We start from the raw sequence: 15304 nt of genomic DNA, 5'->3' as shown, positions 1-15304 counted from the left end.
TTAATTAAAACTTGGATAGCCTTGGTTTCAGCCCCTACTTAGCTAATCCAATAACCTAATATGAGGTAAATTATTAATGGCTAATTATGTACACATCCTCTCTCCCAAGAAACATTTATGCTTCTAATAGTGAACTTAATACTACAAATCAAATCTGCAGTCAATACAGGAATTCCAAGTACCATTTAGAGGGTCAAAGCAGAGAAGCTTTTTCTGGTGGCTCCTAAATCATACCACTCTCACTTACCCTACACCACAACTGCCTACTACGCAGACTATATGTCAAGTGACTCTAGGAGAATTTTTTGCATGCCTTAAAATAGAAAACTTCCAAAACAAAAACAGGGGGTAGTGAATAGTCTTTTGGAAAATTGTCCTGTCAGCTCAGGGTTAGAGTTGGGGAAAGATGACTAGCCAATTAGAAGGCTGCAAAACAGGTAGTATACCCACCTTCACTGAGACAGCCGGTGGAAACAGTCACACTTGTCTTTATCACTCAACATTATTACTCTGTCTACTCTCTCTGGGAAACAAGCTACTTAACTTTCCAACCTTTCCCTCTAGGCTGAGTGTCAGCCTCTGGGAAGTTATAACATATTCCACAAGTGGGGAATTTGCAGCCTTAAGGCTACATGTGGCCCTCTAGGACCTCAAGTGCAGCTTTTTGACTGATCCCCAAACTTTGTCGAATTAATGCCCTTAACCAAAGGATTTGTTCTATAAAACTTAGATTCAGTCAAAAGGCCACAACCAAGGACCTAGAAGACCTTGCGACGGCAGGTTCCTCACCCCTGCCTATACCATACTAACCACTAGCTACTCTCAAAGCAGTTTTGCAGGTGCCATTAAGGAAATTCCAATCTAACTACCTCTCCTTTTCTCATCATCTGATGGCACCTTTTAGAAACTGGATTCTGCACTACACTAACAAGTGACTCCCTCCTTTTCATTGGGACGTGGCAGGGTAGGAGATAAGTAGGAATGGATGACTTACAGTCTTATTCAGAAATATCATTACATCACTGTTGTCCATCCTTTGTTCTGATGATATCATGAGGGTGATGTCTTGACTTGTACGTGAAATGGATATAAGTGAGGCACAGCTGTACAAGGTCACTCTTTCCTCCAGAGTCATTGAAATCCAGGGGCAAGACAAAGGTCAAGATGAATGGCCATGGCACAGTATGCAGTGGGTGACCTTGGCCATTCTAAATTAGGCCTTTCCAAGGTCTCAGTTTGTCTGAGGCCATGCCGATTCAGTGACGAAGGGCTAAGTAAGAGCTGAGACAAAAGATGGCTCACTATACCATCACAAAAACAGCGATCTATGTTTCCTTCAAAATCTAACTCTTTTACCAAACATTCCTACTACTGTTGAAGTAATCACAAACCTTCCAGTTATTCAGATTTCTTCAAACTCACTGTCACTTTGACTCCTCACTTTACTTCAACTCACATCAATATCTTATCAGTTCTATCTCCTAGGTCATACTGTAGATAGAGCTCTGGACCCAGAGTCAGGAAGACCTGAGTTCAAATCCAGCCTCAGACACCTATACTAGCTGGCCAAGCCACTTAACTATCATCTGTTGGAGCTGTAGTGATATCTGTAAAATGAGGATACCTCCTCTGTGAAATGGAGATAATAATAGCACCCACTTCCCAGAATTGTTGTGAGATTCAACTGAGATAATACTTGCAAAGATGCTTGCAAACCTTACATCATTACGTAAATGCTAGTTATTATAACTATTTCTCACAATTGCCCCCACCCATAGAACCACCACTTTAGTTTAGGTCTGTATCACCTCTAATCGAGACTATTGCAATAACCTTCTAATTAGTATTCCTGTCTCAAGTCTCTCCCCACTCTAATCCATCTTCTTCACAGCTGTCAAAGGGATTTTCCTAAAGGTAGATTTGATTGTGTTACACCCTTACTCTTGCTTACCTAATGGCTCAACTGTAGGATCAAATATTATTTCATTTTTCTTTTTCACATGTATTTTTAATTTATATTTTTGAGTAAGCTTTGTAATATACATAATAGAGCAGGACATGTATATAATCTACAAATAAGTATTATAAATGCTACACATTGTTACACACTATAAATGTGCAAACATACACATATTGCGATTACATGATTTGAATTGTTTTAGGGAGGAGTGATCCAAAACAGTTTAGCTCCCCAAGGAGCTGCCTTAGATATACCTTTTTCTCCCCAATGAAGAAATACACTCAGGGTCATTAGACCTTCTCTCTTCTCTTTTCTATTCAACTACTCAACACAATGAAAGTAAGAACGTGGAAATGGAAAAAGCCTAATTGTAGAGACCTTACTCCAAAATAAAAGTCATATTCATTCTAAATTCTATCCCTTTTGTACTATTTGTACTGTACTGCTGCAAATTTCACTCCTTTTTTATTGGTTATTTTAGGTATTTTCTTGGAATTCCTAATGTTTGTCCTAAATCATTAAGGTTCAAATCATTTCTACTTGGCATTTGTACAATTTTCCCAAGATTTTAGAGCCTACATCATTCCCTGATGACATTATTCTGCCAGGAAATGAAGGAAGAATTCTCATTCATTTTTGTACACTGTTTGCTTTTTGATTACACTGAACATTCTCTGGGCATGTTTTAAGAAGGAAAGAGTCTAGGAAACTTGGTTATTGTTGTTGTTCAGTCGTTTCAGTTGTGTCTGACTCTTCATGACCCCATTTGGGATTTTCTTGGCAGAAACATTGGAGCGGTTTGCCATTTCCTTCTCCAGTTCATTTTACATATGGGGAACTAAGGCAAACAGGGTTAAGTGACTTGCTCAGGATCATACAGCTAGTAAGTCTTCTAAGTCCACTGCTCCATATCCAATATGCCACCCAATTGCCCAACACGCCAGGGGCAACAGGAAATTCCATACCCCAAATCGAACACCAACTTTTCAAAGATAGCCCTAAATTTTTTTTCTAATAAAGTCAAAAGATCACACCCAATTAGACTGGAAGTAAAAGTGAGGAAAGACAATAGGATCTAGATTACTATAGTACACGGAGGCACTTACTCTGACATTTTCCATGACATCCGTCAAAAAGTCAATATTTATATCTCGTACAGGTCTCCAGTGGTTTCTTATCCCTTCGGCATCTGTGAGGGCGGCATCTAAATCATCCATGGCTCCTCGCAGAACGTTCATATCCTGGAGTGCTTTGTCGATTCGGGTCTGCCAATCTTTAATGGCTGCTTTGAGGTTCTCCCATTTCTCTTTCACTTCTGAAATCTGTTGGCGAATGATTTTCGCAGTCCTTTGGGCTTTTTCGTCAGGAGTTGATTCTAAAACAAGAAAGAGTAGTTGTGAATTACACTGGGAGGGATAATGCTAATGGGTTGGACTGACTTACCCTAATACATAGCTCTGGGAGTCAGAACCTCAGAGTTGAAATGAGAAACAGAGATCCTTGATAGTTTAAAAGAAGTCCTAAAAAAACAAAAGCCCTCAGGAACAATAAGCGCTAATTCAGCTTTTGTCTCATAACAAGCAAGGAGGAACTCACAGCCTCTTAAGTCTAGTTCATCTATGAACACCTTTAGCAGTTAATGAAAGTTTTCCTTCTATCAAATGGAAATTTGCCTTTCTGCCCCTTGTACCTATTGGCTTCCAACAGCCAAGAAGAACAAGTCTAATTTCTCTTTCATGTGAGTATGAGGGGAACAGATGAAATGATCTCTAAGAAGAAGCTGCTGAAATAGAAATGACTGACATCAACCTTCAAAGGCCACCTGCTTTCTTAGAGGGACAGGAACAATTGGTAAATGCAAAAAGAATCTTCTTAATACTTCTTCTTCTAAGTGGAACTCTGGAGCAAACTAAGAAGAGTCCTTAGTGTGAGAATACCACAGTGCGACTCGGATCATTAACTTCTGGGCAGTCTACCATGACCTCAGAGGTTTAATACCCTGAATAAAAATATTTAGATGCTGAAAATGAATTCAAAAGCCTATCTCAGGTTATTTTATTTGTATTTTTATTAATCTGTATCTCCTAGAGAAATTGTGATGATCAAAAAAGATACAATATGTGAAGCACTTTGAAAACATTAACACATTATAGAATTGTTATTATTACTATTACAATTATTTAAATGTAACAAGGGCACCCATGGAAATATTTCAATATTCAGTAATTCAAACCTGTCCTGCAAACTTTTAAGTATCACAGAACAACCCATGAAAAATGGCACCTCTTCTAAACTAAATTTAAATTGCTAATACCCATAACAACCAAAGGAAAAAAGTAAAATTTATCTTCCTAAAATGGCAGAAAAACATGGAGGAAACTATCAAAAAAACAAACGAGAATTTTTTCTTCAGAAAATTTAGCAGAAAATTTCAAGATACTGTGTCCCAGATCATTTCTGATCTGTTCCTTCCCTACAGAGAGAGTTCCAAAACTTAAATGGCATTTCTGGCATCTACCCCCAGTTCAACAACCCATTGTGGGCTATTTTCTGTAGTCCACCATAAAACATCATTCTTTCCATTATGTTATAGAAGTCTTCCAAGCAGGAAGTAAACAAGGTAGCTGATGGAATCCTAATAAAGCTGCCCCCAGTTCCAATATTCTAACTTCCTTATAGGCCCCACTGAAAAGCAGGGCCACTGCTCCTACCTAGCCTCTCACAAACTGCTCCCCCATCCCCCAGCTCAATGTCCTAACTTCCTCATATATGTCTTACTGCTCACTAGAACAACAGGTGCGCATCCATGAGCTCACATTTCTCATAGAAACAGCAGGTGTGTACATGGGATGGGATCCCAGCCACTCCCTCCAGCTAGCCAATGCCCCTAGATCCATTCTTTACATTTCCCACAGAAACAGTAGGTATATTCACGCGCTCAACCACAACCACATCCATCTAGTCCCAGACAGGACCACAATACTCAGCCAATCAGAAAGCAGCACCACCAGGACGCCCAAGTAGGATGTAGACCCCAGAACAACAGAAGGGACCTTCCCTAAGTAGATACCTGCACAGTAATAGTAAAGAGCTGACCCTGAGTGAACTTATGACATAGGGAGGTTTATTATAGTATCATTATTATACATACAATGCCCCCCCAAATGGATTTTCTGTATATATTGTGGGTATTTGCATGCGCAGTTCCACTGTGACTGGGACCCCTCCCCTATTGCCTAATCCCTTAACAAACTCTTTCTGCCTTTTTAATATTCATTATCTCCGTTGTGTAATTGCATCTTTACCCTATAAAAATCCATCTTGCTTTCTCTTAAATTACTGGTTCCTCTTGCAACTTAACCCACTTCATGAGAGGCATCAATCTCAATAAATGCCTATACTTGGATTACAGGTGGTCTGACTCGGAATTCTTTGAGACAGTTCCATCACAATATATCATGAAGCCACAAAAGTTTTTGGCATCCCCGGGTGGGCAGAGTCTAAACTATAATAATAGGTATTAACAAAAAGTCATCCAAGGACACCCCTTTCTACCCCAGAATTTCAGACAGAATCCCACCCCCCTTTTTGTTCTGAGCTGCCATAGTTGGATTAATTCAAAGTCACCATAGCTAAAGGTCTCTGAAGTACAAAGGGGTCAAAATCCAAACGTGTAGACTAGGAAAAAAAAGTCTACGGCCAAACAACACGGATCCAGATCCCCAAAGTACCATTTGTTACCCAGAAGCCCTTGGGGAAGTCGCTGAGTTTTTCTAGGGTTCAGTTTCCTCATCTATAAAATAAGGATAATTAGATGTTCTTAGGGTCCCTTCCAGAGTCCTTCTAACCTTAAAACTATTATTCTATGTACTTTTGCTTATAGAATTAGATGAAATTAAAAAACATACACATACAACATAGTCCTTATTATAATAATCACTGATAATTGCATACAGGTGAATAAAATGTTAGTAATTTACATTTCATTTCCAATTTTCAGCCTTGAACAACAATAAGTTAAAAGATAGGTTTCCTAAGTAAACCATACCTTTCCATTTGTGCAAATTAGTCTTCCTATGTTCATTTTAATTTTTCATCAATATAGGATGGTTTTTTGTTAGCTATTAAGGTGCTCTCTGGGTCATTTGGGGTCATTACCCAACTTCATTGTAAATGGTTAGTTAATATAGTTGCCGCCCTCTTCCACAATGGGATTCTTGCTGCTTTAAAGGCATTTTAATACCCTTAGCATCTATCAAAATCAGATCCTTATTATAATTACAATCTTTTGAGTAAAAACAAAACAACTTTTGCTTCATTCTGGATTTTCCAAAAAATTGTAGATCTAAACATATTCATATTAGGGATGTTTATTGCCTAAGTCATACCTAGTAGCAAATGGGCACAGCAAAACCTAGGCACCAGGTAAGAAATAACAAACTGATGACCATGAGGAGGAGTCCCTGTCTTTATCTCTTCAATAGAAGTAATGATAATAACTTCTTGCATTTACATTGTGCTTCATAATTATAAAATGCTCCACATACACGATTTCGTTGTACTATCTCAGCAATTCTCAAATACAGATTCTTGAAATGTTAGCATTCCCATTTTATACATGACGACCATGAGACTTGAAAAGATTAAGTGTCCTGAGTTAGGTCACACAAGTAGGAAGTAAATGGTACAAGTCCCGTTGAGTCCCAGGTCACTGGGCTTTCTAACATGCCACACTTAATTCCTGTTCAAGGCAATAATACCATGTGGCCATAATACCACCAATGATTGATAATAATATAGAGAATTTGAAATACATCATCTCATTTGAGTCTTACAATAATCTAGTATGGCAGATATCATAGATATCATTGTTTTCTTTTTATAGAAAAGGGAACTGAGGCTCAGAAGGTTTGAACACTTTGTTTCTAGTCACAAAGTGTCACACACAGGTCTTTAATCCAGAACTTCTCATCCACAAATCCAACAGTCTCACCCATTATGCTATTCTGCTACGTCTTTATCACAGTCCCAGAAAAGCTGCTGAAAACTTCAATGAAAAACACCATGATGGAGGTATAAATATGCATATATAAATAAAAAGAAAATAAATATGCTGGAGAAATTCTGAGCAGGAGTCAAGGTCAAGGTAGAGAACACCAAGAATAAGGAAGAAAATAAAATACATTTCTTTCAAGAGCTCAATCTTTGAGAGTCAATCTTACGTTAAAAGTCGTGTTGCTAAAATGCAAACCTTATTATCTTCCTTATAAGATATTTATCAGATGAAAATCATTCTAGATGAGTTATAAACCTGTTTTTTAATAGGCCCCTGAGAGATGGAGATAACGTTTCCATCTGCCACCTGTGCATGTTTATAATTCATCTGATTCTTTAAGAGATATTTTACATACTCATTTTTTTTGACTAGTGTAAAACTTCTGTGCTTAATTATGATGATCTTTCTCAGATTAGGAAACGCCTTTCATGAGTCAGTCATTAAGTAATCTGGCATTGAAACACACAGCTTCTTTGTACTGCGACAAAACATTCTACACTGGCCATTGCTCTTTTTGTCTTCGCTTGATATGATTTTTTGTTCAAAAGGTTCTTTTTTTTATACAGTTTATTGCATTATCTCCACTCCAGCAGCTATTCAGAAAAGGGGAAGGGAATCTACATTTTACTAAACCATGTCTACACAAAAGGAAAACTAATAATGGATTTAGAGAAAGTGACAGACAGATGGAACTAGAATTGCTGTTATTGCCTCATCAGGATAAGGAACTTTTAGTCCGGAACACAAAAATTTAGGTAAAATGTTTCCTAAATACTTTTCCAAATTTATATAAGAAATACCTCATTAATATAAACTTAGAAAGAATGAACAATAGGATTATAAATTAAGGGCTGAAAGACCTTAAAAGATCAACTAGTGACCAGGAGTGGGGAAGCCACAGAGTCAAGGCTACATGGAGCCCTTTAGGTCCTCATATGTGGCCCTTTCACTGAATTGAAACTTCACAGAACATGTGGCCTCAAAGTCATAGGTTCCCTACCCCGATAGTCCAACAACATCACTTTAGAGATAGGCAGTAAAAACAGATGAAAAAAAATTTTAATTATGAAAGAAACAAAGCAAAAGATAAAAGAGTTTTATATTTGAAACTTAAGGGAAAAGGAGTTATCTTTCCAAATGATACAACTCAAACTAAGGTTTTGTCAATATATCCCTAGATCACTTCTAAGTCCCCTGAGCAGGGATGAGAATCCAATTCCTGACTTTTGGCTACATTTCTCTTCTTCTGCCCAGACACCAAGTTCAGTTCCCTTCTTCTATTGAGATCTAAGGGCAAATTAATTCAGAACGTAATAATCTTCCCAGACTTGAGCCTAAAAGATCAGGAGTAGCTGAAGACCTAACTGAAATTTCATGGGAGGTAACTGTGAAGTCTAGGGTGATCAGCAAATTTATGATGACTGCTAGCAAGGGCCAGCTTTAGGGGATCAAAATCTCCAGCTGGAGGTCTCATAGGAATTAAGCATGTGCTTAGTGAAACACAGTATCTTCCCCTTAACCTATCCCTCTCTCAAACTTCCCAGTTTGTATTGTGGGAACCACCATCTTTCTAATTACTCAGGTTTCACAAGCTTAAGAGTCATTCTTGACTTTTTGCTTTCCTTTAACCGCCCCCTTTCCCCACATGTGTAATCAGTTACCATTGCATTACATTAAGCAAAAGTTTATCAGAAACACTTTCCCTAACTTGCTTGTCATTTATTGCTCCAAAAAATATGTCCCACCCCCTACCTTCTCTCAATTACCACCCTACTGCATTACCTTTCAAATGGACTATCACAAGTGCTTCCCAATTGCACTAAATGTTCTTGGTTTCTGTCCTCTCTAATACAAGTTCCAAGAAGATGACAAAGTAACCTTTATAAAGCGTGTCATTTTCCTACTCAAAATTATTCAGTGGCACTCTATGGTCTCAAGCGTTAAAAAAAAAAAAAAAGAATAAAACCCTCTTTGGAATTTAAAGTTCTTCAAGTTGATTCCAGTTTAATTTCCTAGACTTACTTCATATTACTCTCATGCCCTCACACTCTGTTTATTCCAAAATTACCATGAAAGCTATTGTCTAATATTTTTACCTTCTCGGCTTAGGTGTCACTTCCTCAGAGAAGCTTTTCCTCATCCTTTTCATTGCTAGTGTTTTCTCCATCCTCACATTATCTTGCATGTTTTATACATATGAATGGTGTTTTCCTCTGAATTGAATTTTAAGCTTCTTGAGAACAAAAGCTATTTTTTTTATTTTGCTTTTGTATTCCCAGTGCCTAGCATAGTGCCTTAATTTATTAGCAACATCAGAAATTCTTGTTGAATCAATTCACTTTGTCTAACCTCTCATTTTATAGATGAGGAAACTAAAACCCCTGAAGGTTAAATAGATTTCTCAACATCACAGAGCTAGTTTGCAACAGATTTTGGACTATAATCTACGTCTCTTCACTCTCAGTTCAGTTCCATTGCACTCCTTTCAGAAGATAAAACTGTCACTCTTTAGCATTTCTATTTTTTCTGCCAACAGTGCATGCATCTTTATGTATTAATAACTAGCATTTGTGTAGCTATTTAAGGCTGGTGAATTGCTTCATATATATTATCACCTTTGGGTCCAGCAATACCCTTGAGATGTGTCATAAAACTGGGGTTCTAAGAAGTAAGTGGTTTGCCCAGGGTAACAGCTGCTATACGAATGGCAGGATATGAATCTAGATCTTTGTTATTCCAGCACTATATCCAGTGTCAAGTTGCTACTGAAATAAATAAATGACACTTTTTACATATCTATTTACTGTTGAGAAAATCTATAACATTCCATATAACATTCCCTTCCTATGGTTCAGAGCAAGAGGAGGAAGTGATGTATAGCTAACTAACATATTCTGTTTAACAGTTATTATCTTGCAAGTTGTATTTTTAATTTTAGGTATGTTCAGGTTCCTCAGATAAGAGGAAGAAGAATTCAAATGGGAAAAGAGATGAGGAGAGCTTATCCAAAGTAACCTAGAATTTCCTTTCAGTTGTCTTGTATTTATTGGTATTCATGTTTTTTCTCCCAATAGAACATTGGAACCAAGCAAGAACAGAGAGTGTTTCATTTTCTTTTCTGTGTATCCCCAGTTACATATTACAGAACAGACACTAATAAATGCCTGTTGAGTGAGACTCAAGTGGCTTATTTATACATTTTTTAAAACTCAGAAATACTACTGTCCATTTTAGAAATGAGACTTCCAGACATAGGCTCAAAAAAAACTTGAGGACAAAAGCCATCTGCCCCATGTAACCCCTGATGTCTCATGGACTGTACAAAACAAACAAACAAGCAAACAAACCCAAAACAAAAAGCAATTGTTGACCGAAATAAGATCACTCAAATGAAGGACAATAGTTTGATATTTTAAAATGTAATCCTGAAGTCTTTTAAAATGTGTCTGTAAGGAAGATCACAGGATTACACAAGGCATAGTACTCGTGTTAGAAATGCATAAATAAGGTTAAGGATATAATAATTTGTGATTTATGGGGAGAAGGGGATGTCAGGGGTGATGATAAGGAGGGAAGAGAGTAAAGAACAGTTATAAAAAATTTTTTCAGGGAGAAGATAATATGACAAAGAAAAATACAGAATAGTGATATTAAGAGGGAAGAAGCTACAGGAAGAACCAAAAGCTGACAGTAAATATAAGGGAAAAGAGATAAAAAATCCAATATATTAGAAAGTGGTGAAGGAGATTTGTTCCTCAGAAGTTTTGTTTTGCTTTTAACAAAAAGCCAATAGAAGTAGACCAAAGTCCTAGACAGGTCAAAAATCTTGCTGTTCCAGAGACCAAGAGTGAGCTCAAGAGGAACTGTTCTTTCTTCGGTCTGAAGAGTGAAAGTAAGCTAGATATTTACAAATCTTAACCTTTAAGGTCAAGATCAAAGACAAGGACTTGGGATTAAAAAAGAAAATGACAAGAAAGAGCATCTGGAATTACTTAAAGCTTTAACACTATGTCAAGCTTACTGAGAACTATGTGTCTGATGATGTCACTCTCCTGGTCAATAAAGTCTAGTGGCTCCTTACTATCTCTAGGATTAAAAACAATACAAGTGCTTCCACTTTATATTTAAAGCCATCCAGCCACCTGGCTTCCAACCTAGATTTCCAGTCTTCTTAGCCACTATTGTTCTTTCTTGTAATCTACTTTAGTTCTTTGGACACTGCTTGGAGAAACAAGGTCATTTAATGGTTCTTTGCTCTACCCATGTGACTACCTACTTTCTTTTCTCTTCACATATCTCTCAGATTACATCCTCTACATAGCTTCTCCTATATAATTTCTGGTTGGTAATATACAGTATTTTTCCACTGCCCTTTGGGTGACCTTCAACTTTACCTATGTTGAGAAAGAAGTGTTTCATGACTTTGGGGGCACAGGCACAGATGCACTTTTGCTTTAAGGAGATGATTCTAGTCATTAAAAGCACTGTGCAATTTCCCAAAGCCAATTTAGGCTTCTCTTGTTTCCTTTTCAGTTCTGGGCTCAGCTCACTATCTATGGCCCAATGTAAAATTACATAAACAAAAAGGAGCATAGAAGGCTGGGAGTTCACTTTATATTGTCCTTTTCAGCATGAATTATTATGTCCAAAAGATTCTTCACCAAGTGGCACATTCAGAAATACAGCTCACAATGCTTACTATGTACTCTGGTCCTCAGAAAACAGACAAGTTTGTTTTTGAGGGACATATTCAAAGTGTTCCTACATTACTAGAACCAGAAAAAATGTTTTTGCACTGGTGGCATTGCCTTTAAGAACCCACGTTACTTTCATACCATGAAGAAGAAGTGGAGTAGAGTTTTGAGAGAGGATTTTTTTATTCCAAAACTGGGAATGGTTGTGTCTCAGGGAAAACACCACCATTTCAACCTTAAGTGAGTAGATACAAAAGTAGATCTAATGTATATAAAACCAAAGAGAGATCTACCCACTGAAATGTTTGAGGAACTTCTCTTACCCTTGCTTGGATAACTCTGTTCCGATCATCTCATTCTCAAATTTGTTTCTTTCTCCTTATTCAATACCACTAAACATTAGGGGGAGGAAAGTGTTTGTTCAAACAGCAACATTCATCTGACCTCTATACAAGCTAGGCTACTCTGAGACATTGGTCAGTTTTCTGATTTATGTTGTGTGAGGTAATTAAAGGAGGACTCTAAGTGAAAAGAAGAATTTAGAATTCCAAAAGAACATTAAAAAAATGGGATTTTCGGGGGGCGGAGCCAAGATGGCAGAGTGAAAGCAACGACTCACCTAAGCTCCTGGAAAAACTCCTCTGGATATCTCTGAAAGGAGAATCTGACCAGACTTTGGAGGTATAGAATCCAGTGGGTGACAGACTTTGACAGATTCGGAGCCCAGGTTAGACTGGAAGGTCCACGGGAAGGATCTGTTCCGCGGGGATAAGCCCCCAGCGCACAGCGCAGCGTGGTGAGCGCAGCAGGGCAGAAGGGACCTGAGAAGCCCGAGAGTGGTGGGCGAAACCAGCGGAGCAGGAGACAGGCCAAACCGAGCCAGTGAGAGCCGCTGAGAGCCAGACATCAGCGCAGCAGCCCTTGAAACCTTCAGCCTGAAGACTAAACTTCGGTAAGTCAACTACTTGAACTTCCAGGAGCTAGGATGGCGGAGTGATCAGTAAATGCTCTCTCCTCCCCCCTGATGACCGTGAAAAAACCATAAAATTCTTCCCCAGATAAATTCTGGATCAGCGGGAACAGCAGAAGGGGGCAAATAGTCTCATAACACCAGAGGCTAGAAAAATAGCAAAGGGGGATTCTTCCTACTGTGGCGGAGGCGGTCTGGAAGGACAGACAACCCAGGGCAGAGAAAATTCGCACTGAGACCCAGGCAAGCCTCAGCGCCGGGAGAAGAGCCCCAGGAGGGGTGGGAACACGCATTAGCTTCTAGGCGTGCCCCAGCCCTCCAGGGGAAAAGGGAAGACAATAGGGAAGCTGGGATCACCATCCCCTGACCTTGCCTTTGCCTCAGGTCAGCTGAGGAGATCTCCTGAGACCAGACCACCCCTCCCACACACCTAACAAGCTAACCCCAGGGTTGATCTGGGAAAAACAACAAAAAAAAAAAGCCTGCTTTTAGCCTAGACACACATCAGCTCAATTTAAAAGATCTGTATCTTCTGACTGAAAGAACCAGAAGCTACAACACTCAGCCAACATCATGAATCGGAAAAAGCAGACAAAAAGTGAAAAAACCATAGAATCTTTCTATGGGGATAAGGACCAAAACACAAACACCAAAGAGGTCAGAGCTGAGACTGTACTTCCATCTGAAACCTCAGATGGGACTATGAATTTCTAGCAAGCACAACTAGATTACCTGGAACATCTGAAGGAGGATATAAAAGAAAAACTGGCCAATGATTTTAAAATTATAAAAAAAGAATTCACTGATGAGAACATCACTCTGAAAAGGAATATTGAACAAATGGAAAAGGAAGTTCAAAAATTAACTGGAGAGAATAATTCCCTAAAAGGAAGAGTTAATCAAATGGAAAAGGAAACCCAAAACCTAATTGGGAAAATTGATCAGATGGAAAAGGAAACCCAAAACCTAACTGGGAAAATTGGTTGAATGGAAAAAGAAGTACAAAAATTAAATGGAGAAAATAGCTCCTTAAAAGGAAAAATTGGTCAGATGGAAAAGGAGATGCAAAAGCTAACTGAAGAAAACAATACGATGAAGATTAGAATTGGGCAAGTAGAAACTAATGACTCAATGAGGCAACAAGAATCAGTCAAACAAAATCTAAAGAATGAAAAGATAGAAGAAAATGTAAAATATTTAATTGGAAAAACAACTGACCTGGAAAATAGATCCAGGAGAGAAAATTTAAGAATTATTGGCCTGCCAGAAACCCATGATGAAGAAAAGAGTCTGGACAATATCTTCCAGGAAATCATCAAGGAAAACTTCCCAGAAGTACTAGACTCAGAGGGCAAAATAGTCATCGAAAGAATCCACCATTCCCTTCCCGAAAGGGATCCCAAACTCAAAACCCCAAGAAATATAGTTGCCAAATTCCAGAGCTATCAAGTGAAGGAGAAAATACTACAAACAGCCAGAAAGAAACAATTCAAATATCAAGGACACACAGTCAGGATCACACAGGACCTTGCAGCTTCTACATTAAAAGATAGAAAGAATTGGAACCCAATATTCCATAGGCAAAGGAGTTGGGACTTCAACCAAGGATCAACTACCCAGCAAAGTTCAGCATAACATTTCAGGCAAGGAGAAAGTCATTCAACGAAATAAGGGATTTCCAGAGCTTCCTGACCAAAACACCAGAACTCAATAGACAATTTGATCTTCAAATGCAGGTCTCCAGAGAATCATAAAAAGGTAAACAGAGGGGAAAAAACAAAAATAAAAACTTGCTACTCAATTAGGGCAAACTGTTTACTTCTCTATAAGGGAAGATGATACCTGTTAATCTTGAGAATTGTGCAGCTATTATGATAAAAGGGATATATGTAGAGGGAATGGGTACAAAGTAAATGATGTCATGTCAAAAATATGATTTAAGTATGAGAAGGGATTGTAACAAGAGGTGTGAAAAGGGGGAAGCAGAAAATGGCAAATTATATCACAGGAAGAAGTACAAAACTATAGTAGAGGGAAGGAGGGGAGGGAGATGAGCATTGTTTGAGAGGTACTCTCATCTGATTTGTTCAAAGGAGGGAACAATAATCTTAAGTAGATAATCCTAACTAGCTCTATAGGGAGTAGGAGGGGAAGGGGGAAGAAAGGGGAGGGTGGATAAAAGGGAGGAAAGAAGCAATAAGAGTAAAGGGGAGTGAAAGGGAGGGGGGCTAAAAGAAGGAGGGGAAGGCTGCAGGAGGAGGGGGAGAAAAGTGAATACTATTGAGGAGGGGAAGGGAGACGGGAGAGCTAAAAGCACAAATGGTGGGAAAGAGGTTAGAGGGAAATACACAGATTGTAATCATAACTGTGAATGTGAATGGAATGAACTCTCCCATAAAACGGAGATGGATAGCAGAATGGATTAAAAGCCATAATCCAACAATATGCTGCTTACAAGAAACACATCTGAAACGGGGGGATACACATAGGATAAAGGTCAAAGGATGGAGCAGAATATATTGTGCTTCAGCTCATGTAAGAAAGGCAGGAGTAGCAATCCTAATCTCAGACAAAGCAAAAGCAGAAATAGATCTAATCAAAAGGGATAAGGATGGAAACTATAT

The 15304-nt window shown here is 38.5% G+C and overlaps 1 protein-coding gene across 5 annotated transcripts in view; it reads right to left on the bottom strand.

The window, feature by feature from the left end:
• The window catches only part of LOC140526994 (utrophin-like), a 262618-nt gene that overhangs the window by 120824 nt on the left and 126490 nt on the right, over positions 1-15304 (bottom strand). For all 5 annotated transcript variants that reach the window (XM_072643607.1, XM_072643609.1, XM_072643608.1 and 2 more), the window contains one exon: positions 3067-3335. In XM_072643607.1, coding sequence (XP_072499708.1) covers positions 3067-3335 — 269 coding nt within the window. The remainder of the gene's footprint in view (positions 1-3066; positions 3336-15304) is intronic.

The sequence above is a fragment of the Notamacropus eugenii genome, chromosome 2 (genome assembly GCF_028372415.1).
Source record: "Notamacropus eugenii isolate mMacEug1 chromosome 2, mMacEug1.pri_v2, whole genome shotgun sequence".
Taxonomy (NCBI): Eukaryota; Metazoa; Chordata; class Mammalia; order Diprotodontia; family Macropodidae; genus Notamacropus; species Notamacropus eugenii.
This window is presented reverse-complemented; position numbering and strand designations above follow the sequence as displayed.